Source organism: Rutidosis leptorrhynchoides, chromosome 1 (genome assembly GCF_046630445.1).
Source record: "Rutidosis leptorrhynchoides isolate AG116_Rl617_1_P2 chromosome 1, CSIRO_AGI_Rlap_v1, whole genome shotgun sequence".
Taxonomy (NCBI): domain Eukaryota; kingdom Viridiplantae; phylum Streptophyta; class Magnoliopsida; order Asterales; family Asteraceae; genus Rutidosis; species Rutidosis leptorrhynchoides.
Window position 1 is genome coordinate 653,027,832 of NC_092333.1, and position 25,161 is coordinate 653,052,992.

Here is a 25,161-nt window from a genome sequence, read left to right on the forward strand (position 1 = left end):
GGCCCTCAGTTAAATCCAGTGCCTGTTATGCCTATTATGTAGCAATGTGATAATGGACTTCACTTTTTGAAATTTTCCTACGCACACACGACTAAACAATTTCACCAAACATCCCTATTTCAAAGTATCTGCAATCTCACATCTCCATTCCATTTCTTTTCAAGTAAATTCCATTTTTGAGAACTATATCTAAATACATCGGGGTTTTTTTTTTGTGTAAGATCACAAAAAAACTTCATCCGTATCTAAAGTATTATTAATATAAATCAAAATATGTCTTATACAGAGGTTGAAGACGTTGAAGAAGTCGAAGAAGAAGGTACGTAGTTACTTTTCATTCTTTGTGCATCCATATTTCGAATGAGGAAGCGGATGAGGCTGATGAAGATGAACTAGATGCAGACATGGAAGATTCAGATGACATATCTTCTTGATTATTACAAAGTCTTTTGTGTATTTGTTACAATACAAATTTTATAACAGTTAACTTTTCTCATGCATATTTTTGGGTAGCATCCATTTCATTGTTCCTTGGTGTTTGTTGAGGGGTACTACCATAACCATAATCGTATATAAACACGTTCTGGTTCGGGGTGACACTGGAGGATTGACCCTGATTTGTATTCTGAGGGAAACCATAATCCAGCCATTGGTAGTTTTGTGTACCATACAACTGGATACCCGGATCTTGCTGAGTTTGATGCGTGAAGCCTATCAACTGACGCGGAAAGTCAACATAAAAGCCTGCAGGTTTGGTTGAATGTTTGGTTGCATTTGAGCTGTAGCCATCACGCTTATCCTTGTTAAACCCTCCTCCTGCATAATAAGTAAATGTAAACAAATATTAAAACCAATTCATTTCACACAAATGCTATAAAAATAATTATGTTACTTACATAAAGATTCTCTTCTGTTCTCCAGTCACGATATTGATTGGCGGGTTGTGGTCTTCTAATATCACGTATTATCACTATTATGCGCGCGTAGTACCACGGAAGGTAACGATGAGTCGTGTTCGTGCCACCCCCGACGTACTAATATAGACCTTCTGATCTCGTTCATACCACTGAATTATGTACAGAGCTTGCGGGTTCGTTTGCCTTATATCCGCGTTAGCTCTTGACCGTAGGGTTGTGCCGTGTATGGCATGATATTGTTGCGGTGTGAACAACAAGTCTGACGACGGAATATCTTGAATCCATCCGAACTATCTGCATACCCTATATGGGAGATGCATCTCAATCGTAGCCTAAAATAGAATCGCGCCCCGGTATGTCCACATGTTAGCATCAGCTCTACACTTAGCGGGTAGTCGGTGCAAAATCGGTCCATACGGAAGCCAAACAAACTTTAACAACATAATAAAATATCAATTTATTTTAATATCTACATATAATTTATAAACTTTATATGTAGATTTATATAACCTCGTTATATACCTCTTTAGGGCGTAACCCCGACAATGTTGTGCGACACGTACTCAATACATGTGTGGGTGTATCTAAGAAGATCTTTGGTCCATACCACCTACATTAATGAAATTAACTTATATAGTTACAAATAACCAAAAGAAATAGAAGTAACTAGAAATATATAAATTACAAATAATATACCTCACACCATACGGTCCATCCAACGGAGCATTGGATGTAAAGTCTATATCTTGCAGAAGACGTGGCGCAAGACTAGAAATTCTTTCATACAACCATTGTTGTACTAAAAGAATCGCACCATTTATGCTTGATTGGTCTGTATTTTCAGCTGTATGGCACAAATTTCTATATACATGTGCGAGCACCGCACTACCCCAACTCAAACGTTCAAAGTTGATGAGGTTATACACATAGTTTAACGGAGCACTGGTGGAATTTCCGTAAGGGAATAGAAAGGCAGACATGTCAGCTAACATATAAACTCTAGCCCGTTGTTGGTGAGATCTAATAGTCTGACCAACGGGCTCATTCAACTCCTTGCATAAAGTAGATTTTAAGATGTGTCCCGATTTTATTTTAGTAGGAGGAACATCAATCCCTAAATATTGGCCAGCAAAACCAGACCATTCCTCTGGCGTCATGTTGCGCCATAAACTGGACACAACATCTCCATTTATGGGTAAACCCCATAAAATTTGAACATCTTGCAACGTTATCGTTGCTTCTCCTACGCAAAACATATATACGAATATAAATAATATATATATATATATATATATATATATATATACGAATTATATATATATATATATATATATAATATATACGAATATAATTCACATTTATTTAATTTAAATACAAATTAATTACATTTAAATACATGAATATAGATAATTTAAATATAAATTAATTATTTAAAAATAACTACAAATTAATCATTGTAAACTAGTTATATAAATACGAATTAATTGGTTATATAAATATAAATATACGAATTATATATTACATATATACAAATTAATTGGTTAAAAACATTTTACCAATCGGGAAGTGGAAGGTATGCGTCTCAGCAGCCACCGTTCAACCAACGCTGAAATAAGAGCGTGATCCAATAGTTGGTATCCTATTTTAAAAATTTTCCCTAAACATGTTTGTTCAACATAACCGTAAACTCGTGCGTCTATAAACTCGTCTACAGCTTTGAGACCTTCCATATGATGCCATAAACCTCGATCCGATCGTCTTGGTTTAACTTTTTATGATCTATCAGGAACAAGAACATCTTGAACAACACCCATAAAAACCTTGTACGCTAGGTGAGTTCCTTGATATTGTAAAAATAACAGTGATTCATCGACCGGAGTTGCTCGAGGTTGTGCGGGATTCATTGTAAAATCGCAGTTTTTGTGTATGTGTTCTAAAAAATTGGTGGGGTTGTCAAGAAGTGATAGAAACCGATGTACCAGAGGTCAGTATATATATTGATACACACCGGCGTTTCATTTGTCGGTTTGAACACGTTGCCATTTTTTATTGGCCAGTATTAAAAACAAGGATTGAGGGAATAAATGATAGGCGGTTGGTAAGCGAAAACTGTTTCAGTCAAAGAGTCAACCGGCATTTCATTTGTCGGTTTGACAGAGAATCTTCCATGTGGCCAAACCGACAAATGAAACACCGGTTTGGCCCCAAAACCGGTAATACGGCTATTCATTAATCGGTTTACCCATTTTTATAAAAATTGAGTTTGATTTTCTATTTTTGTAAATACCTTGAAAATAATTCTATTTTGAATTTTTTTTTTTAAAAAGATTTGATATTGTAGAGTAAATGATGCTCCACTCGTCACAATTTGATAGTCGTGTTTTTTCTTTTTGAGATCTCTGAAATTAATAATCTAAATTCGTAAATAAATAATAATAATGAGATAAAGTTATTTTATACTTTACTTTATGTATGTAAAATAAAAAATTAAGTAAAAAGTAAATGATAAAACTACAAAGTCAATAAAAAATAAAGTGCGAAAATAATATTTATTGTTATAAAATATCTAGATTGTGTTATAAAATATCTAGATTGTGTTATAAAATATCTAGATTGGATGTTAATTTTATTATTATTATATTTCTTGCATAGTAATATTTTATACTATAAATAGACATGTATGGTAACCATTTAAGGTGTACCATTTCTCTTGAAATATCAATATCAATATTTCTTCTCTCCTTCTTATCTCTTTTCTCTCTTTGTTCTTATAACTATTAAAGGTAGTTATAAGCCTACTGAATTATAACACGTTATCAGCACGAAAAGCTTAGTGTAATTAAAAGATATCTCAAACGATCACGAATCACTAATCAAGGTATGAAATTATTAATAATTTTCAGACTCGAATATATCAAATTTTGGACTACTAACATTTATATTTATGTTATTTAAGTTATATATGGTCGGCTATACCACCTGAATTATATTTCTGTAATCTAACTTTTACTAACTTCACTAACATTTATATTTATGTTATTTAAGTTATATATGGTCGGTTATACCACCTGAATTATATTTCTGTAATCTAACTTTTACTAACTTCACTAACATTTATATTTATGTTATTTAAGTTATATATGGTCGGTTATACCACCTGAATTATATTTTCTGTAATCTAACTCTTATTAACTTCACTAACATTTATATTTATGTTAATAAGACCTCATGATTGTACGCAACACGTCATTTGACAACACGGTACTTTATGTACGCAACACGTCATTTGACAACACGGTACCATGGGTCGAGATTAATTCCGATCAATACGAATACGACGGGGTCTTTATATGTTATCTAACATTTATGATTACTTATGCAATTAATCATTATTTATTTCATGCATACTAATGTTTATTCTTAAATTTATAATTTTAAAAGTTAAAATAAAAAAATAGTTTGTATTTTTATTAAAAGTAAATCTTAAAAGTTAAAATAAGAAAAAGTAGTTTGTACTTTTATTAAAAGTAAATCTTAAAAGTTAAAATACAAAAAGTAGTTTGTATTTTTATTAAAAGTAAATCTTAAAAGTTAAAATAAGAAAAAGTAGTTTGTATTTTTATTAAAAGTATATCTTAAAAGTTAAAGTAAGAAAAAAAGGGGATGGTAAAATGGAATAGTTTTTTTTGTCAAAAATGAAGTATTGAAAATGAAGTGGTCTCCTTCTATAACTAAAAAAAATATATACTTTTATCAAATGAATTTTTTTGTGGCCGACAATTTCAAACACGAGTCCGTGTTTAGTTTATCAAGAATATCTCTTGCTTTGGTGAAAGGTCACGATCACGATATCAGGTGTTGTGAAAGAATTAAAAAATTGGTCAAGTGGCCTTTTAAAAACTAGAAAAAAAAATTTAAACAAAAAGTTTTTTTTTTATATTTATAATTTACGGGTAACGTAAAAAAAGGAAGTTTTTTAAAAAAAAAAACAAAGAAAGTGTTTAAATGAGTTTTACAGAAAGGGAGAAAGCAAAGTAAAAAAAAAAAAACTTTTTTCCAAACAAAGGTAAATGAAAGTAGGACTTAATACAAGAAAAAAGTAAACATCTCCTAGACGTGATAAAATCTATCAATGATAAGTATTAGACTTGATGAGCTAAATGTGACAAAAATGTTTCAACATGTCTTATGTTAATTTTCTAAAATAAGTTATTATTATTCCGAGTTTAACACATATACATATGTTAATTAAAAACAACCTTTTTGTTCTTATGTAGTGTTGGGTTGCAATTTTGGTTGTATGCCATAATTCCATCCAGTAGAGTGACAATAGAAAACTTTTGATGATAATCAATAAAAAACTTTTTTCCAAACTTGTCAAATGTTTTGTTAAAAACGTGACCGTTGAAAAAAGGAGGTTGAATAATAAAACTTAAAAAACAAATTATTTTTTTAAGAGTGTGCATCAAAATGGCCCGTTTAATAATGGGGAGTAAAAATATAGTCAAATTGTTTCAACGAACAAGGGTTCAATTGGATGTCTCTTAAAAAAAATCCGCGGGTACGGGTGATGGATCCAATGGATCCGCATCCACGACCCGCGGGTGCTATCCCTAATTGTGACAAGTACAAATCAACTAAAAGTCTAAAAAATAAATGCTCTTATAGGGACCAAATGTTCACAATAATTGCCTAAGCTAGATATGAAACAAATAGTTCATAAAAAAAAAGGTCGTTGTGCGTTTTCGGGATGATAGCCGAAATACACTAACAAAAGTAGGTCAGCCGTCAATTCTTTATGGCCATATCAACGTAGATCAATAAAATCATTTATGGTTTTGATAAAAGATTAATTAAAAATTAATTGTTTTTTGGTCTTGGATTCTCGGTAACAAAAGCAAAGGTTGTTTTTGGTTGCCACAACAAACAAGACAGAGGTTGTTGACTTTTGTTGTTAAACATGGCACAAGTGAACAATAACAATAGATTATTGTTTTTGAAAAGAATAATGATGCGTTAATTTTATTGTATAAAATAAAATTAAAGAAAATGGTTTTCATTGATGACTATGAACAAACGCAAACAAAGTGTTTGTGGTATTTGGTGATTAAAAAAAAGTGCATCTAAAGCTTCTACTGAAAATAATATGCATCTAAAGCTTCTACTGAAAATTAATGTGCAAGGTACAACGTATAACTATATGGTCAAATTCATTTGAGCCTTCGGAGTCACAAGTATATGATGTATATATATATTACTCAATTAACAAAATAGTAAATCTAAATTAATTCATATGAATAGTAAAACGAAATTAATTAATTTACTATTCACATAAAAAAGCGCATATGATAAAAAGCGCATCGCATATGATAAGCGCATATGATAAAAAGCGAATATGATGAAAAGCACAACGCATATGATGAAAATCGCATATGATTAAAAGCGCATATGGTGAAAAACACAGCGCATATGATTAAAAGCGTATATGGTGAAAAGGATATATGATAAAAAAAACACATATGGTGATTTATAAAAAAAAAAACACATATGGTGATTAATGGAAAGCACATATGGTGATTAATGAAAAGTATATTGTGAAAAAGAATCACAAATGTTTCTTGAAAGAATTCAAGGTAAGATATATGAACCAATTCATCCATCATGTGAACCATTTTGATATTTCATGGTTCTAATAGACGCATCTAGCGGATGGTCTCATATTTGTATGTTATCAAGCCGTAATATGGCATTTGCAAAGTTTCTTGCACAAATTATTAAATTGAGAACACATTATTCTGATTACACCATTAAAAGGATGAGACTTGATAATGCTGGTGAGTTAACATCTCAAGCATTTAATGATCATTATATATCTACAGGGATTGTTGTTGAACATCCAGTTGCTCATGTGCATACACAAAATTGGTTTAGCTGAATCAATAGATAAACGCTTACAGCTAATAACTAGACAATTGATAATGAGTACAAATCTCTCAATATTTATATGTGGACATGTAAATTTACATGCTGCGACATTAATTCGCATTATACCATGTGGAAGTCGTAAATATTTTCACTTAATACTTGATTTTGGCCAAGAGCCAAATATTTTCTACCTTAAAACATTGGTTGTGCAGTGTATGTTCCAATTGTATCACCACAACACAATAAAATGGTTCTTCAAAGAAAGATGATAATATATTTTGGATATAAAACATCTTCAATCATAAGATATATTGAACCCATGATGGGTGATGTTTTTACAGCACGTTTTGCTGATTGTCATTTTAATAAAACATTGTTTCCTAGATTAGGGGAAGAAATAAAAATAAAAAATAAAATGATGCTTCATGATGTGAACATCAATTAAGGTATATTGAACTCGCACAAAAGAATGTGAAACGAAAGTTCAAAAATAATGCATATGCAAGAACTTGCAAATTAATTACTTTATGCATTTACAGATATAAAAAAAGGTGACTAAATCATATATACCAGCGATAAATGCTTCAGCTCGAACTGAAATTCCAAAAGCTGGCAATAATGTCACTGTTGAGTCTTTGCCACGCATCAAACGTGGAAGATCAATTGGTTCCGAAGATAAAAATCCTCGAAAAAGAAAATCAGCTGATAATGAGGTAAAAGAAAGTGTTCAAGAAGAACCACAAATCAATATTCCTTCTGCAGAGGATATTGATAAATGTAAATACTAAAATTGCGATAAATTATGCAATATTATGGAACCGAAATGAAATTAAAATCTCTATGAGATATTTTCATATAATGTTACAATGACATCATGAATAAAGATGATGATCTGGAACTAAAATCTGTCATTGAATATACAAAATGGACATGATTGAGCTAAATGGAAAGGAGCAATACGAGCTGAATTAGAATCGCTTGATAAAAGAAAAGTTTTCGGATCAATCGTTATCACTTTTAAAGATGTGAAACGTATGGGATACAAATGAATTTTTTATCCGAAAAGAAATGTGAAAATGAAGTTACAAGGCAAAACTAGACTTGTAACTCAATATTTCCCACAAAGACCAGAAATGAATTAGGAGGAAAACTTATCCTCCTGTAATGGATACAATTACTTATTAGATACTTAATCAACCTGGTAGTTATTTAAATGCATCTCATGAATATTGTTACTACTTATCTGTATGGATCACTTAATAGTGATATATATGAATATACCTAAAGGGTTAAGGTATCATAAGCATCTAATCTAAAACCCAAGGGAATATCTTCCATTAAATCACAAAGATTTCTAAATGGGTTTATACAAATGGGACGTATGTGGTATAACCGATTAAATGACTACTTGATAAAAAAAGGGTATAAATATAAACTTATTTTGCACGTATGTATTATAAAAACAATGTTCGGATATGAGATCGTAGTTGCTTATGTCAATGTTCTTAACATCATATGAACAAATAAAGAGATCTATGAAATCATTCAACTTCTAAAGAATTATTTTGAAATGAAAGATCTTGAAAAAACCAAGTATTACCTTGGATTGCAAATTGAGCATATGCCTAATGGTTTACTTGTACATCAAACAACTTATACCGAAAAGATTTTAAAACATTTTTAAAAAAAAAAAAACAAACTCATTGTTGTTAGATCACTCAATATTGACACTGATCTATTTCATCCCTGCGAAGATCATGAAAATCTTAAACAGATCGGAAGTTCCATATTTTAGTGCAATTGAGGTTCTTATGTATCTTATAGATTGTACAAGACCTGACATTTCTCTTGCAGTTAATTTGTTGGCAAGATTCAGCTCAAATGACAATGGAGCGGGATTAAACACATATTTTGATACCCTTGAGAAACTGCTGATTTAAAATTATTTTATTCTAACGTTTCAAAACAAGATTTGGTTGATTATGTATATGCAGGTCATTCATCAAATTCTCATAAAGATAAATCTCAAACTCGATATGTATTCCTAAATGGAGGTACCACAAAATCATGGCGTTCTTAAAACAAACACTTATTGCAACATCATCAAATCATGACGAAGTGATTGCATTATATGAAACTACTCAAAAATGTGTTTGGTTGAGATCAATAACACAAATCATTAATGATTCTTGTGGACTAGAACGCTATAAAAGACCAACAACTATCTTCACCAATAACTATATATGAAGATAATGCAGCTTGCATAATACAAATGAAAGAAGAGTATCAAAAGTGACTGAACAAAATATAAATACTGAGGAGGCGCCAAAGCCATAGACGGTCTTAACGGTCATAAGTTTGATGGAAAAGAATGGTATGTTGGTAAGGCTCAGAAAAGACTACAAGGGAATAGGAATTGAAACAAGGGTTTGAGCAAACCATGAAGGAGACTGTAGACAAATCACAGGGGCTAAACTTGTACATAAAAGATTTAGATGATACAGTTTCAAATGAAAACCTCAGATTCTTCTCATATACTCAAGATCTCGTAAAAGACAACCAGATTAAAATGAGATACGTTCAATCAACAACTCTGCTGATCTTTATACCAAAGCACTGCCAACTGCTATTTTCAGAACACACGTTCATAATATTGGCATGAGGCATGTTCAGAAGATGTAACAACTCAGGCGTTGCCTACTTGAGGGGGAGTCAACTCTATGCTGCACTCTTTTTCCCTTAGCTAAAGTTTTATCCCAATGGGTTTTCTTTAGCAAGGTTTTTAACGAGACAGTACTAGTTATTCTCTAATAAAATTGTCATCCAAGGGGGAGTGTTATAAAATATCTAGATTGTGTTATAAAATATCTAGATTGGATGTTAATTTTATTATTATTATATTTCTTGCATAGTAATATTTTATACTATAAATAGACATGTATGGTAACCATTTAAGGTGTACCATTTCTCTTGAAATATCAATATCAATATTTCTTCTCTCCTTCTTATCTCTTTTCTCTCTTTGTTCTTATAACTATTAAAGGTAGTTATAAGCCTACTGAATTATAACATTTATTAAGTTTTGTGTCCTTTTGTTAATCGAATATTATTAAATTGACACGGATGGAGTAAATAATGACATTCAAAAGTGTAGTGTTGGGAAAAAAACAGAAATGTGTGTGGTATGGTATGGACACATATAGCCGTCACCTTTTTACTAAGAGATCGATGTTTCAGGGTTTCAGTTTCAAATACTGAATTGCAAATGGGGCCATGTGTTTTTCACGTTTATTTTGAACATGTTTAGGAATAGGAATGGTAGTACTACGGGTACTATTTTCTACGAGTACTACAATTTACTCCGCTACTTGCTTTGATAAGACTTTCTTGTACATACCTTTTGAAATAAATAAAAAAATTAGTTATATTATACTCCGTAAGTCTTTAATTGATAAGAGCGGTACTTAGAAAATAAACATGTCAGGGGAATTGAGCTATTTCGATGAATATTGTACCACATCAAGGCCCATAATTGAACTAATTTCAGAGACTTGTACAGTACAAATGAACGATGTAGATACACACTTGGTGTGTCCACTGCAGGACCCTTTCACGTAAGTATATTTCATTTCGTTTCATCGAGCAGAGAAAGTAATCACGTGTTTTGTGTCGTGGAAAAAACATAGTGGCCCGGGGGCCTTGCTTATGTACTACTCCGTACTATCATACAATTACACAAACAAATCTCTATTTTTTTTAAAGCACACGGAGTCGTGCATTTTATTCGCCTTTTTTCAAATTCAACGCCGGGCTTTCTACCATCGTTGACTCCCCGCTGGCGTCTTCCCAACGTCGAGTTTCACCGTCGGTCTTCAGGAGGAAACTCAATTCGCGACAATACCGAAGGTAGAGATAACTCCCCAGAGAACTTCCCAAATCATATTGATGTGACAGTACAATCAAATGTTGAAAATTTTCTGTTTGGAGTGAGAATCGAATATGGGTTGGCAGTACCCCAAGTTGAATCTCACCCCATATCACTTAAGCCAAGCTTCGGTGATAAATAAATATAAGTATTACAAAATAATTAGATAATAAATTAAACAATAAATTAGACACTAACCATTTCTCCACGTTTGTCTTGAGTGTCTACCTAGACACTGAAATTAGACACCAAACTCACTATCACGACTCCTTATGCTTTTAGAATGTCAAACTCACACCTTACACAACTTTACATGAATGATATTCTAAACATGACTCGAACTCATTAACTCAAGATCAGAGGGGCTCATTGAAACCGCTTATTAGTAAACATACTACTCCCTCCGTCCCATATCTATTGCCCATCTTTCCTTTTTTGGATGTCCCAAATTAATTGTCCACTTTCATAAATGGAAAATAATGTGATAAATTTCTTTTATGCACATACTTTATACATGTAAGACAAAAAGATGGGTAAAAAGCATCCTTGTGGTTCAGTGGTTCACCCATTTGCACTTGTGCATTGGGATGGGGGTAGGGAGGTCTCAAGTTCGAGTCTCTCCGATAAAAATATTCGTGGGAGTTATTTCCTGAAAGCTTAATTGCCCCCTGGGAAGGTTTTACCGACCCGTATTCAGGACCAAGGTCCGACCGCCTGTCCCTTGGGATGGTATAAGGTTTGAATCCCTGTAATGCGGTTCGGGTTTCCTGCCCAAAAGCGCGTGCGTGCGTGGCAATAAGAGTATTCGATGCCAACAACTTGCCTTTAAAAAAAAAGGTAAGGGGTAAAACTAGCAAGTTAACAGAAAAGTACATGTGTCAGGTACTTTTTCTTAAACTGTGTGTTTTGTGTCTGGGAACAATAGATTTGGGATTATTTATATATAATATTAATATTATTTTATTTTATTATATTATCATACGTTGTTAATATTAAAACGGGTACGTGTGTGTGAGTGCGCTCACACACTTTTATATATAGCTTTACTTTATATCTACAATTAAATAGAGTAATACGGAGTATTGTTTTATGAGTAGTACTTTTGCTTTATAATATCTTTTAACATGGTGAGAAATTGAATGAAACATGATAAAACATTTTCATACAACCGATAAACTCTACAAGTATATAAGGATCATTGTGCAAAAAGATTTATTTCAAACCATACTATGTAAGCAGGATTGCAAATAACGGGTAGACGGCAAACTAGTCGTCTTGATGACTGGCCCGACAAGTTTTAGAGGAAAGCGTTGGGGAAGTTGGTCAACGATCATAACTTAAGCGCGTGTTGGTGTGAGTCGGTATAGCCGTCAAAGTCGGTACAAGTTAAGGGTGATCAAAGTTATGTCAAACCTTATATACGTTTCAAATTTAAGGTTTGATTGGCCCCTATTTTTTTGAGATATTTCATGCATATTTAAAAGACAATTTTATTAATGATGGCTCATAGAGATGTTGTTAACACTCTTAGTTATCGTTTCAACTTACTCGTCAATTCAAAGTTTGACGCCTGCCTCCTTTAAGAGAGGTCAGGAGTTCGACCACCGTTGGCTACATATTAAAAACACATTTTTATCTCTGTCATGAAGTACCACCCATGACACATTTCTCATATCGTTTTAGGGGTAAAGGGAGGGGGTTTTATTTGGTCGTGCCTTTGGATCGGTTTCAAGGTTTCCTCCCGGACAGCGATGAGGGCGGGTTTATTATCACTACATCGACATAGTTTTAACGGGAGATGATCGCAACGTGTGGTTTAGTCTCCCTCCGGTGATCCAATCGCTGTTCAAGAAAAAAAAATCACTTTCCGGTATAACTAGATACAATTCCCAAGAACTCATTAAGTTAAAACAACTTTCCCTTAATTTTAGTAACAGTTACAAACGGTTAACAACAACATAAACTGCTTATCGGCAGCTCAGTTTCGAGACAAACAAGATGATAAGTTTGTAAAAATCAACAAGGACTTATTATGAATGTTAACAAATCATTAAGGACTATTTATGTAACTACTTTCTTGAATCCAAAACTGCAGAGGTCAGCCGTATTACAAAGACAAAAAGGTCACAAAAGTGGAAATCTTCCATCCAATTTAGATTCAAAACCCAACCCCGAAATAGATTTCATTTTATTTTTGTTTTTACTTTTGTTCTTTCAATCCTTTATATTATACTCGTATACACGAATACACGATGGGTACACACAGTTGCAATATTTCAAAGAAGAAGAAAAAACAAAAACGCGGCGGTATCAAGAAAAAGATGACGATTGAACAATCTATTGCTTATAAATCCGTTACCGAATGGGTTTATTTAGACAATAGTATTTCATTTTCTTCAGCCGATTCCACAATTGCCATTGATGATGATTTCAAGGTGAAGTTGGTTAACACTAAGGTTTCAGCTGAGAAATTGGTGTTTGATTTGCATTCGCATTCGATTTGCAGTGATGGGTTTTTATCTCCTACTAAACTTGTTGAAAGAGCACATCATTGTGGGGTATGTATCAGCTTGTATTTCTTTTGGTTTTTGTATGTTTTTCGTTGAGGCATTATATCAAACAGTTGGCGTGCATTACTTTATTTACTTTGATGTATATCGTATATGTATCTCTTTGTATTTTAAAGCTTGTTCATAAGGGGTTGGTTAGTCTAGTAATCTTCTTTTTAACTAAGTCATTTATAGCTTCTAATTCTACTTATCTTACCGGAGTAGTAATATACCAATTTTATATAATATATATATATTTTTATTTATTTTTTATTAAGAATAAGCTAATGGCAGCCCTTAGGTTGTCGTTAAGGTGCATAAAAAAGCTTGTACAATTCAATAACCGCCGCATTAAAGTAAAACGTAACCGCTGTGTAAAAACTTTTTATGCATCTTAACGACAGCCCTTAGCCTGTCGTTAGCAAAATTATCCTGACCCTGTAATCCCATAGCGACCAGCCGCAAAGTGGTTAGCCCAGAGTCGTCTACCATCGACCTCTGTGGCCACAAATGTATATTTTTTTTTGCTCATAGGATTCGAACTTGGACGTCGAAGTTTTTCACCCATACAAAACCTTGGTGTGCATCTACTTTGATATATATGTTTCTGTGATAAATGGTTTCTTTAGACTAAAGATGATGGTAAGGCAATACAAGATGGTTGGTTCTTATTTAATAAGATAATGAAATTGTTATTTGGAAACATAGATACTTGGATGTAAATTGTTGATATTGGAGTATTAGATTTTGTGACTTGGAACCCTAGGAATTTCACCTGCATTTCAAATGTTGCTACCATTATTCAGATCGGAGAACTCTAAATTATTTTGCTTGACGGTTTTCTGGGTGTGCTATAAATATATATTATTTGTTCAAGGAAACGAAATGTGGTAATTGTATTTAAGGAATTATGATTGAGGTCAACTTTCCACGCATACTGCTACGTTTAAGTAGATAAGCACTTAAACAATACGGAGTACACAAATATATAACACTTGTTTTCAAATATTGTAATCTTAGTTTATGAATTGATTAGTACAATTTGTTCAGAACAGGTAAAAGTTCTGTCGTTAACAGATCATGATACAATGGCTGGCATTCCTCAAGCCATAGAGGCAGCTCGAAGAGTTGGTATTAAGATTATTCCTGGTGTTGAAATCAGTACCATTTTCACCCCAAGGTTATATACATTCACATATCTTTTGTTCAGTTTATGCTTAAACTAAAATATATATACTTATTTTCAGTAAATAATCAATTCGTTGTTAAAATGATCTTAAACAGGATGGAGTCTGGATCTGAAGAACCGGTTCACGTTCTAGCCTATTACAGTAGCTGTGGACCCACAAATTATGAAAAACTGGATCTGTTTCTAGGTAACATAAGGGAAGGGCGTTATCTACGCGCAAAGAACATGATCTCAAAATTGAATAAACTGAAGTTGCCACTTAGATGGGAGAGTGTCGAAAAGATTGCAGGTGCTGGTGTTGCGCCAGGAAGAGTGCATGTTGCACGTGCTATGGTTGAGGCGGGCCATGTCGAGAATTTAAAACAAGCTTTTAGCCGGTACCTTTATGATGGCGGTCCTGCTTATTCAACGTAAGCATCTTTCATATTTTAGCTTCGTCCTCCCCTTAATTGTGAAATGACCAAGAGTTTTTAATTTTTCTTTTTTTAATGGTGTAGTGGAAGTGAACCTGATGCAGAGGAAGCGGTGCAATTGATTTGTGAAACGGGTGGTGTGGCGGTCTTGGCTCACCCGTGGGCATTAAAAAATCCAGTCGCTGTTATCAGAAGATTAAAAGAAGCTGGGTTGCATGGATTGGAGGTTTATAGAAGTGACGGGAAGTTAGCAGGTATGCACTTATGATTTTGTAGTTTAAAAATTCTTAATCCTATAAAAAGGTAACTAACTTTGGTTTGATATTTCGATTTTGTGTAATCAACTTTTTTCACCTCCTTTAAAAAGGTAACTAACTTTGGTCTGATATTTCGATTTTGTTTAATCAACTTTTTTCACCCAACCAATGAGCTAATATTAGCTCATTGGTACCCGCTGTCTTAGAATTTGGGCCCGTGGAAGCCTTTGCCAAAAGTGGAGCAGGTTCGAGTCCCAGTCTTGGCAAGGATTAACAACCCTTGACAGAGTTGGATGATACTCGATCCTGCCACATGGGGTTATTCGGTGGAGGTATTTTATACGCATCCAACCGACTTTTACTGGGTGGGTTTTCAAAGGAAACACGTGAATTGGTTAATTGGGTGTTTTTGCTGTTATACACCTTTTTGTCAATTTATTTAACCCATAACACCCAAAACTATATAAATCTCTAGGTTGCAAGGTTATAAAGTAAACAAAGCTGACGTCGTATAGAATATTTTAGCATGTTTTCATATATTCATGGGTTGGAACAAAGTTGGTTACACTAATTTTGTCTATGCTAGCATGAAGTTGTGTTGCCCAAGTATTGCGAAAAGGTGATTTCATGGTTTTACTAAAGCTATTTAATTATGATATGCACAGCATTCAGTGACCTAGCAGATACATATGATCTATTGAAGCTTGGAGGTTCAGATTATCATGCAAGAGGTGGCACAAGTGAGTCGGCACTAGGAAGTGTGAGCCTTCCGGTTGTGACCATTCATGAATTCCTCAAGGTGGCACGCCCAATCTGGTGTGGTTCTATTAAAAACACGGTGGAGCGGTATGTGAATGACCCCACAGAATCAAACCTAGACCAGATTTTAAAATATGCCAAGACCAAACATGTTAAGGATGGCACTTCCTCTTTAACACACAACATTAACCTCATTGATGAGTGTCTTTCTCAATGGTTGACCATTGAAGAACAAAAGAATGCCAACTTTGAAGCTGTTACTGGAATTCTTTCCAAGATGAAGACTTGTATTGATTTGTATGCATAGATAGAATGTATTTCTCATTATTATTATTTTTTTTTAACCGAAGGGCGTTTGGCCTTACGGTATCGAGATAATTTAACCTTGAGTTTGTGAGTTCAAGTCCAGTGGTAGACTATTTGCAATTGCTCGTGTGTGTGTTTGACGTTCTAAAAAAGTAAGAAGATTTATATGTTTCTAAAATTCAACATTGAGGTCATATGGTTCTTGCTGATCACCATATTCATTCTGAGTACTTTTTAACCTTTGTGGTTTTTACTTTTTTGGCCAGGATAAATGAGTTACTTTGAAGTTTTAGGGGGTATGTAATTCCACAGCAATATGGAATCAGGACTTCAATCTTGCAAAGTCAAAGAGTCAGACCTACAGCTGAATAGTTCAAAAGTTGAATTTTTGGACCAAAATAAATAAATAAAGATTAGTAATAAAAACGTTGTTTTCTTTCAACATATGGGGGCCAGTGGTTGCTGTTCGACTCACTGATTTCCACTAAGAACAACGGCCAGTTGAACAAAGCTTTTGCACCCAAGTTCAGGGCATTACAGACGACTAGTCAAAAGACACTAGATTACAGATACGTTGGTGGGGAATAAAATAAAAAATTGAACTTGAAATACTAACAAAAAGACCGGCTCGTCTGCATTTGCCTCAAACATGCATTTGTATAAAGTACTTGTAGCACTGCAACGGTATGTATCTCAATCAATAGCTTAGCCCAATTTTCCAATCTCCATCTTCTTCCTTAGAGCCTTATGACCATGGTAGATGAATGAATCTACTATCCCTGCAACTGTGAAGACACCTGTAAAACACCCATAGCAAACATTGTTTCAGAATAATTTTGATACTAATAATCAGATCAACATGAACAGGTTATATACGTGAGAATAAACAAAATGTTCACCCAAAAAGTGTAATCATAAAGCATATTATTTACCTCCGACAATGGCACAAACGCTGGTCATGAAATGTAAGAATGAGGCATGTGTTTCTGTATACGTCACCTGCACAAGCCACCAGGTAAGGTTTTAAGTGGAAGAAGCTCTTATCTCTTTGTGTGGAACTAATCATTTAACTTACTTGATAAATTCTTTAGTATAAATAATAATTGATCTGGTTATTTACGCTTGGGGTGTTCATAATTTCGGATTCGGATATCGGATGACCAAATTCACTATCCAAATTTTCGGATATCCGAAATTCGGATATCCGGTCGGAACACCCCTGCCTATGATAAGAAAACTATATATTATCAGAACAATACTCTTGAAAAACTTTATGGCGTCGTAACTCATAAAGACAGCCCAATATTTTATATGATGCACGTTAGCAAACAAAGGCAACCCAACCAAATATATAAAATAAAATAAAAAAACATTTTTATATGATTAGACTAATACTCAACTCTAATAGATTCTTTATTACTAACCATCTTCATATCAGACCAAATGTTCATCAAAACTGAAATGGAAAGTACCTTAATTGGAGAAAGGTCATAGAAGAAGAAGACCCCAGGGAGAGACCGTCTGCCGACTTCTGGACTCTTGTAGTGTTCAGTCACAGAAAACTGTACAATACAAATTATAAAGTTGAAAAGAGGGAAAAAATGACAATAATTTTATTAAAAATTTTCTCTTTGAAACCTAAAAATACCTGATTTGATTGAATAGTGTGACCTCTAAGATTAGTGTATATAGTTGGGACCACCTGTAATTATTAAGAAATTTTGAAGAGAGTGCAGGTTTGTAGATAGTTACAGACATAAACACGAATCTAACAATATACCAACCTTAATGAAGTATTGATACATTCCATTCGGAGTTGATTGAAACCAATGCACTCTGTATCGAAAACAAACTCGTTAAGGAACATCATCAACACAAGCGTAAGAAATTTCAGGTAGATAGAATACAAACTAAACTGGTATACGTGAAGTAGTCATTTATCTTGATTGGGAAGAAAGATATTTTGGTATGCCATAGAGGTGGCAAACGAGCTTACTCAAGATTAAACTACAGAGTACTTTGGTTTTGTTATCATTTTGAAATACTAATACTATTCTTTGGATGAGATTGATTTATCTTTGGGTCAACCGAACCAGTACCAAAGTGATCCATCTTTGACCAAAAGTGACAAGTTAGGTTTTAACCAAAGCATTTGACACACCCATTTTGTCATCGATGGCATGTGGTATAGTAAAGTGACAAAATTACAGATATGTGAAAAAACGAAAGAATTACCCATCAAGAGGATTAACAATCCCAGGATAATAGTCTCCAAAAGCTAATTTATTTATCTTGTGACTTATCTGCATGATGCATCAGCAAACTATTAGAAAAAATCATCGATCGATCAAAGGTATGATTTCAAAATGATAAAACAACAATACTTCTATTAATAATTGATGGCGTGCAAAGGGTGGGAATTGTAACCTACATTATAACTATCCTCTTGAAAAGACAGCAAATCAGGAATATGAACACTCGACTGATGAAAGCTCTTGATAAAATGAAAATTTCCAGCAACTTTGTTAACCTCCAATGACCCATAAATATTGCATCCTTCACCTTCCTCATCTTTAATCCTTTGAGCAAAACCTTCCCGTTTGCACTGACACACATAACATAATAATATTATCACTATAGTAAATAAGATTCTATTTATTGATCAAGTGTTGAAACAAATAATTTGCACCTATCAAGAATGTTCCTTACTATGTTTCACCTATCAATACGGTTCGTCTTACCTGGTCAATCAAATCAGGATTAGTCAAACCCCAGCCTTTTCTTCTGTATGCTTCACGGACCTCTTCACATGAGTTACAACATTCATCATCAGTCTGCAAAGTAAGACAACAAATATTGAAGTATTCCAACAAAACGTGTACTATAAGAGAACATGATCAAAAGTTCGTGAATGGCAAGTAGATTATTTATCTGATTACCGCCTCTGCACCAAAGCATGAACCACAATATGTTTCATTATGTTCGAGCCTGCCACCATGTCTTTGCAAAGGCTTGTCAATCTGCACAAGATGATAGTCGCTATTACAAAACATATAATGGCATGTCACACGATCCTCAAAATGAAAGCTCTTATCGAGTAACATGATCCAACTAGTTAGGCATGATTTAAAAAAAATAATAATAATAATAATAATAATATAAGCCCAAATATACTAAAAAAATCAAATTTATGATTTCTCTTCAGTATGTATGCAGACCAACTAGTAACAGTTAAACTAAACAGCCAAATAAGGGAGCCTTTATATTTGCAATTTGAGCTGATTATCTGAAAACTCCAAATTTAGGTGCAAACATGTAATGTTTGATGTTTGGATGAACAGAGTATGTTTCTTAGTAAGTTAGTAACTAGCTTCATACAAGTTGCAAAGAAACTTTTTATGTATGAATAAAATAACTGTGACTTGAATTACCATTAACTTGAAACGATAGAAGCACATCCAAACACTATTTTCTAAATAATGTCTAACAAAGCTGATTAGCCGAATAAAATTGATAGATATCACATTAAGTGCATCTAAACACCCTTTATGTATACATAAAAGCATGAGATAATAAGGTGTAAAGTAACGCTATATATTACAAAACCACATAAATCAGAGTGCAAAATTGTATTGTACTAACCTGAGGGCCACCAATTCCTTCCTTTCTCTCTTCAATGACATTGCCATTATGGTCAATTCTTTTTTTTATTATATCATGTCTCTGCAATTATATTTAAAAATGTAAATAACACACAAAGTCCAGAGCAACAACACCGTATCTATAGAACTGAGACCATTTATTTAACAAACATACGATATCAAGATGTTGCTCCCCACTGATATCCATGGCATCAAGACTAAGTAGTGTACACGAAACAGATGGAAATGTAATATCAAACTGCAATTAAAAAATAGAATATTAATGATGGTTTACATAAATTTGGAGGAGGAAAGTCAAAACTATCTTTGGCATCCAAAATGAGATACCAATCCAAATCCACAAAACTACCAATGATCTTTACATTAATATGTAGCTTTTCCCCTCTAGACGTATCAACTACAAGCTTCGATTCAGTAACTGTGTGGAGATATAGCCCTGCAATCAGTAAAGACACTATTAACAATTGGAAGCTTAATTCATATGTCTAATGAGAAGACCAATCAAGCTGAAGTAAAGGTTCAAAATTCAAGATTCCAGACTCCACATTAGCTCACCATACACGAAACACCATCGATCAAGATTCAAGAATAAAAGCAGATCAGAAGCCTCAAAACATACTAAACGTAAAAACAATCTACGAAAAGTAAGCTTCCTGCCGCCTTACAACTTTTACTACTTTGACATGCAAAAGAATCCACCTTGCACCTTCTTAAACCAACAAGCTCATGGATCCATACAGTGGCGGAACATAGTTATACCCAAAGGGGGTATCCGCCCCACCTGGATTTAACTGGAAAAAAATTTTGCACTAAATTTTTTTTACCAAAAAATAAGGTTCTAATGTTTACATCTACTGACAATGAAAAATCTATTAAATTTTTACACCCGCCCGCCCCATCTGTATCGGGTTCAAGTTCCGCAACTGGATCCATAAACTAAATATTTTCCTTAAATCCCTAAAATTGCCTAAAACTAACAATAACTAATTGAACAAAAAAGTAATTGAACAAAAAAGTAATACAGATATCAAGATCAAACAAGTAATTGAACAAGAAAGTAATAGCTTTCATATTTCAACGGCATATAGCAAGTGAAATCAATCGCGTTGACTCTAGGGTTTACATATATAAGATAAAAAAACTTCACCTAATTCTGAGAAAAATAGAAGAAACATGGCGATTGAAGAAACTAGGGTAATAACACCACCGGAAAGCGTACGGCTATAGAAATCTTCATTAATTTTAGGATACGCATCCAAGTTGCGAACTTTACTAAAAACTCTATCCATAATTGTAAAACAAAACCTGTTACTTTTTCGCTGGCAAAATTGAACTCTCCGTCTTACAGACGCCTTCCTGTATATATGATTTTGTATATAGATATGATTTTAGAGAGAATTGTGGTAGTAGACGGAGAAAAAGATGGACGGAAGGACGGCGAAGGAAAGAAATCTAGAGTGATTGGGGTTTTGTTGAACAAATCTGGACTTGTTTTGAGTTTCATCCGTTTTTTTTTCTTGTTTATTACTGTAATTTATAATTATAATTAATTATTAATTATTACTCTGTAATTAATTATTAAATTATAATTAGACACAAAATTCTCAAAATCGTCCCTATGTTTGTGACTTTTCAGGTTTTTAGTCCCTCCCATTGATTCTCTGCAAAAAGAGTCCTTAAATTCCTTTTTTTGTACAAATTTAGTCCCTACTGTTAAAGTATGTTACATCTCCGTTACATTAATGACACATGCCTGTCACATGACTGTTTCTTTAACCTCTCTATATATTCGTTTCCCCCAAATTCCCATATGAAATTCCCATATGAATCGGGTAATTCTGACGACTTTTCATTAGAATCGACTTTTTTACTTGAAAAGAACCAGCTAAAGGACTCGATTGTGTGTGAAAGCAACACGAGAACCCAAAGGATACTGAGGATAATATGCTTATGATGACCCATTTGACCCAATACGCAACAATATTGATATTGATCCTGTATAAAAATAATAGAAACTCATTTAGAAGAAGCATTTTATAATAGGATTGTGCAAAACTTCTTGAGAAAGATTGTTGAATATTAAATAGTTAACAAATATGACAAGTAGTTAAAAGGAAGACACTTGACCCAATATCAACATAATTTAAATGAAGACAACAAAAAAGCTAATCTTCAAACAGGATATAATATTTTTATAGCAGCAAAACGGTCCTATATTAAAGTATTGGTAGCTTTTGCGTGAGGGACACGGATTTACGTCTCAAAGTAAAGCCGGCAGATGATCGTCTGTAGAGAATCCAAGATATAAAACACATGGTTTCATAGGATCAAAGAATAGACAAAAACAGCTGATCAACAAACAAATGATGGCCCACAAACTTGAAATTCCTGTATTGAAATCAAAATGTATGACTTAACCAAGTAGTATTCAGTTAACCCAAATGGAAAGTTCAGATTTTTCACCAAGTAATGTAACATATACCATATAAACAATTTATAGTAAGCATTATCACACTTTCCTTACAGCGCAATGGCCTTTAAATTTGTACTTTAAGCAACAAATAAGCTCATATAAGTCAAAACAATTATCACATGATCTTTAAAATAAGTAACAATAAACGGCCCATTACAAAGTTCCCTTTCAAATACTTGTTGAGTTGTAGATAATATTACCAACGTTTTTGAAATAGAATTACAACACTTTTGATGGTTTTATCAAACAGTTGTTGCTCATCTAAATAAACTGAGTACTTACAATAATTTGTCAGTTATTTGAAACTGGATGTGAAAATTGGTGGAACAATAGCTCGTGAGAAGAGTTGCGTTCGTCGAAATTGCAGCATCATCAAAAAGAAGCTAACCCTTAATTTATGTGGCAAAGTGGTATTGACGGAATGCACCCGTTCACGTTCCATTTTCCGGCGGTTAATGTTCATTGTATCGCCGGTTGGGTAACTAGATCACGACGGTAGAACTAAATAGCCGTCAGTAGGTGACGAATTGTAGATCACGACGGCTACCGACGGCCTTTTTAGGATGGATGAACTGCAGCCTTTTTAGTTTTTACGTCTAGGTTTTACAGTAATAGAGAATATGATACGATGCAGGTCACGAGAGAGGCATATGAATCTCAAGGTTAACGGACGTTTACATAAACTAACAGCAGGGACTAAATTTGGAACGAAAATGGCATTTAGGGACTACTAAAAATGAGTTTCATTGAGAGGGACCAAAAAAAGAAAACGAACAAACACATGGACGAAATTGACAATTTTATCTTATAATTAAATACTCCGTGTTAATTATTGATTACTTATTAATTAATTTAATTTTAATAATAATAATAATATTAATTAATATTTAATATTAATATATTTGTCTAATTGCATACTTTTACTTAGAGGACTCCTATCAGTACGGCCCTGGAGGCCGCCCAGCGGACCGCCCGAAAACGGTCAAATAAAGACCGTTGAATAAAAATTAAATGCAATGGTCATTTACACATGATTTTAATTTTAATTTTTTTCTTCTTTTTCTACAATATATATAAACCCATATACATTTTATACATCTCAATTCTCAAATATACATTCACTTTTATCATACAATCAAATTCTTTAACCGAATAAATGAGTTCCAAAAAAACCCTAAATAAAGGCAAATCGAAACAACGCCCTCAAGTTCAAGAACGAGGATCGGTCGAGCAAGATATGTTTGAATCTTTAATTGATTCTACGCAACAAACAACCGGTTTTTCTCAATTTGCAAATGTTAATCCGTTTACGGGTATGTTTACAAATGTTCACACCCAACATCAAACTCAACAATATCCACACTACCCGAACCAACCACAATCTCAACAATATACGTACTTTCAAACCAACAACAATCTCAACAATATCCACACTACCCGAACCAACCACAATCTCAACAATATCCACACTACCCGAACCAACGACACTCTCAACAACAAACGCATTATTATCCAAGATTACGTGACGAGTCGGACAAGGAAGAAGTTCCTGAAACTCCACGCCAAACTGTACCCGACCATAAACACATTATTTATGTCGCAATTTAATTATCGTCGTAATGTTTTAAATTTAAATTATTGTAATATTTTTAATTTTCAATGAAATTTTAGTTTTATGTTATATATATATATATATATATATATATATATATATATATATATATATATATATATATATATATATATATATATATATATATATATATATACAATTATAATTATTTGATTTTCGAAAAAATAAAAAAAAATGGAAGGAAGGAGTATCGTTGTTGAGAGTGTTTAGTCTTTTGAAAGAAGTGCTGATGTGACGCTGATGTAACACTGATGACTAGGGAGAGAAAAATTACTCCATTGGGAGCACTCTTAAGAGATCGAGTAAGAGCATTAATATCGGTTCGTCGATAGAACCGTCTTCCACTCCGTGGTTGACTAGCGCCAATATTAGTGGAATGGCATGCATCCGCCGTTGATTCACCGTCTTCGTTTTCGCCGATAGATGACATTTTGAAGGACAAGTTAAAGCTTTTTTGTTGTTGTACATTTAACTTCTAAACTTGTACATACAATTAGATAAATTAATTTAGTGGGTGTAAGGAAGTGTGTGATGGGTACGTCATGGATGTTAGCAGTTTAGTGGTTCGTTAGTGATGGGAAGGAGGTGCTGATGTGACGCTGATGTGGCAGTCAGTGATCCCATGACGAACCGTCATGGTTAAGAGTGGTCTAATAGTTAAGTCAATATTTTTTTTAAATAATTATGAACACATTCCACCAAGGAATTATATAATTTTTTCACGAATCCATCATTCGGATCCATCATTGATTCGGAATGAAAAGAATATGTGAAGAAATATCACTTCGATACCACTTAGCTGATTGAGTGAGGTATCTAAATTTGGATGACACAAGTTTAAGTTTTTAAAACGTGTGTGTTACGTGCAAATGATGAGGGTCGTTGAAATAAATGATCTACTGATGCCAAAAAATCGCCGTTAAAAAAAAAAAAAGATAAATGACTACATGTTGTTATGCTTTAATAGCTTGATATTGAGTGTTATGTGGTACACTTTGTGCAAAGAAGTGATGGTATGCAACGATAAACAACAATAGTAAAAGACCGAAGGATAAATCAAGAATGATGTGGGCCCAATTGAATCTTATGATGGGCCCGCTATATTTGCTGATGTTTCCAGTGGGCCAATGTTTTTAAATGATGTTTCTCGGGA

General features: G+C 33.5%; 2 protein-coding genes across 2 annotated transcripts; one reads left to right on the top strand and one right to left on the bottom strand.

Annotated features, from left to right (window-relative positions):
- Positions 1-12,929: 12,929 nt before the first annotated feature.
- On the top strand, positions 12,930-16,418 carry LOC139885806 (uncharacterized). The gene is made up of 5 exons (XM_071869560.1): positions 12,930-13,325; positions 14,372-14,496; positions 14,601-14,915; positions 15,003-15,172; positions 15,841-16,418. Exons 1-5 carry the CDS (start codon positions 13,020-13,022, stop codon positions 16,239-16,241), a joined length of 1,317 nt encoding a protein of 438 aa, XP_071725661.1. The 5' UTR covers positions 12,930-13,019; the 3' UTR covers positions 16,242-16,418.
- A 235-nt stretch (positions 16,419-16,653) lies between these two features.
- Positions 16,654-21,397, bottom strand: LOC139885807 (uncharacterized). The gene is made up of 13 exons (XM_071869561.1): positions 21,050-21,397; positions 20,265-20,338; positions 20,057-20,140; positions 19,883-19,963; positions 19,180-19,260; positions 18,982-19,074; positions 18,672-18,845; positions 18,476-18,543; positions 18,025-18,076; positions 17,889-17,942; positions 17,713-17,802; positions 17,173-17,239; positions 16,654-17,037 (listed from the first exon to the last, which is right to left on the bottom strand). Exons 1-13 carry the CDS (start codon positions 21,189-21,191, stop codon positions 16,946-16,948), a joined length of 1,152 nt encoding a protein of 383 aa, XP_071725662.1. The 5' UTR covers positions 21,192-21,397; the 3' UTR covers positions 16,654-16,945.
- Positions 21,398-25,161: the final 3,764 nt, after the last annotated feature.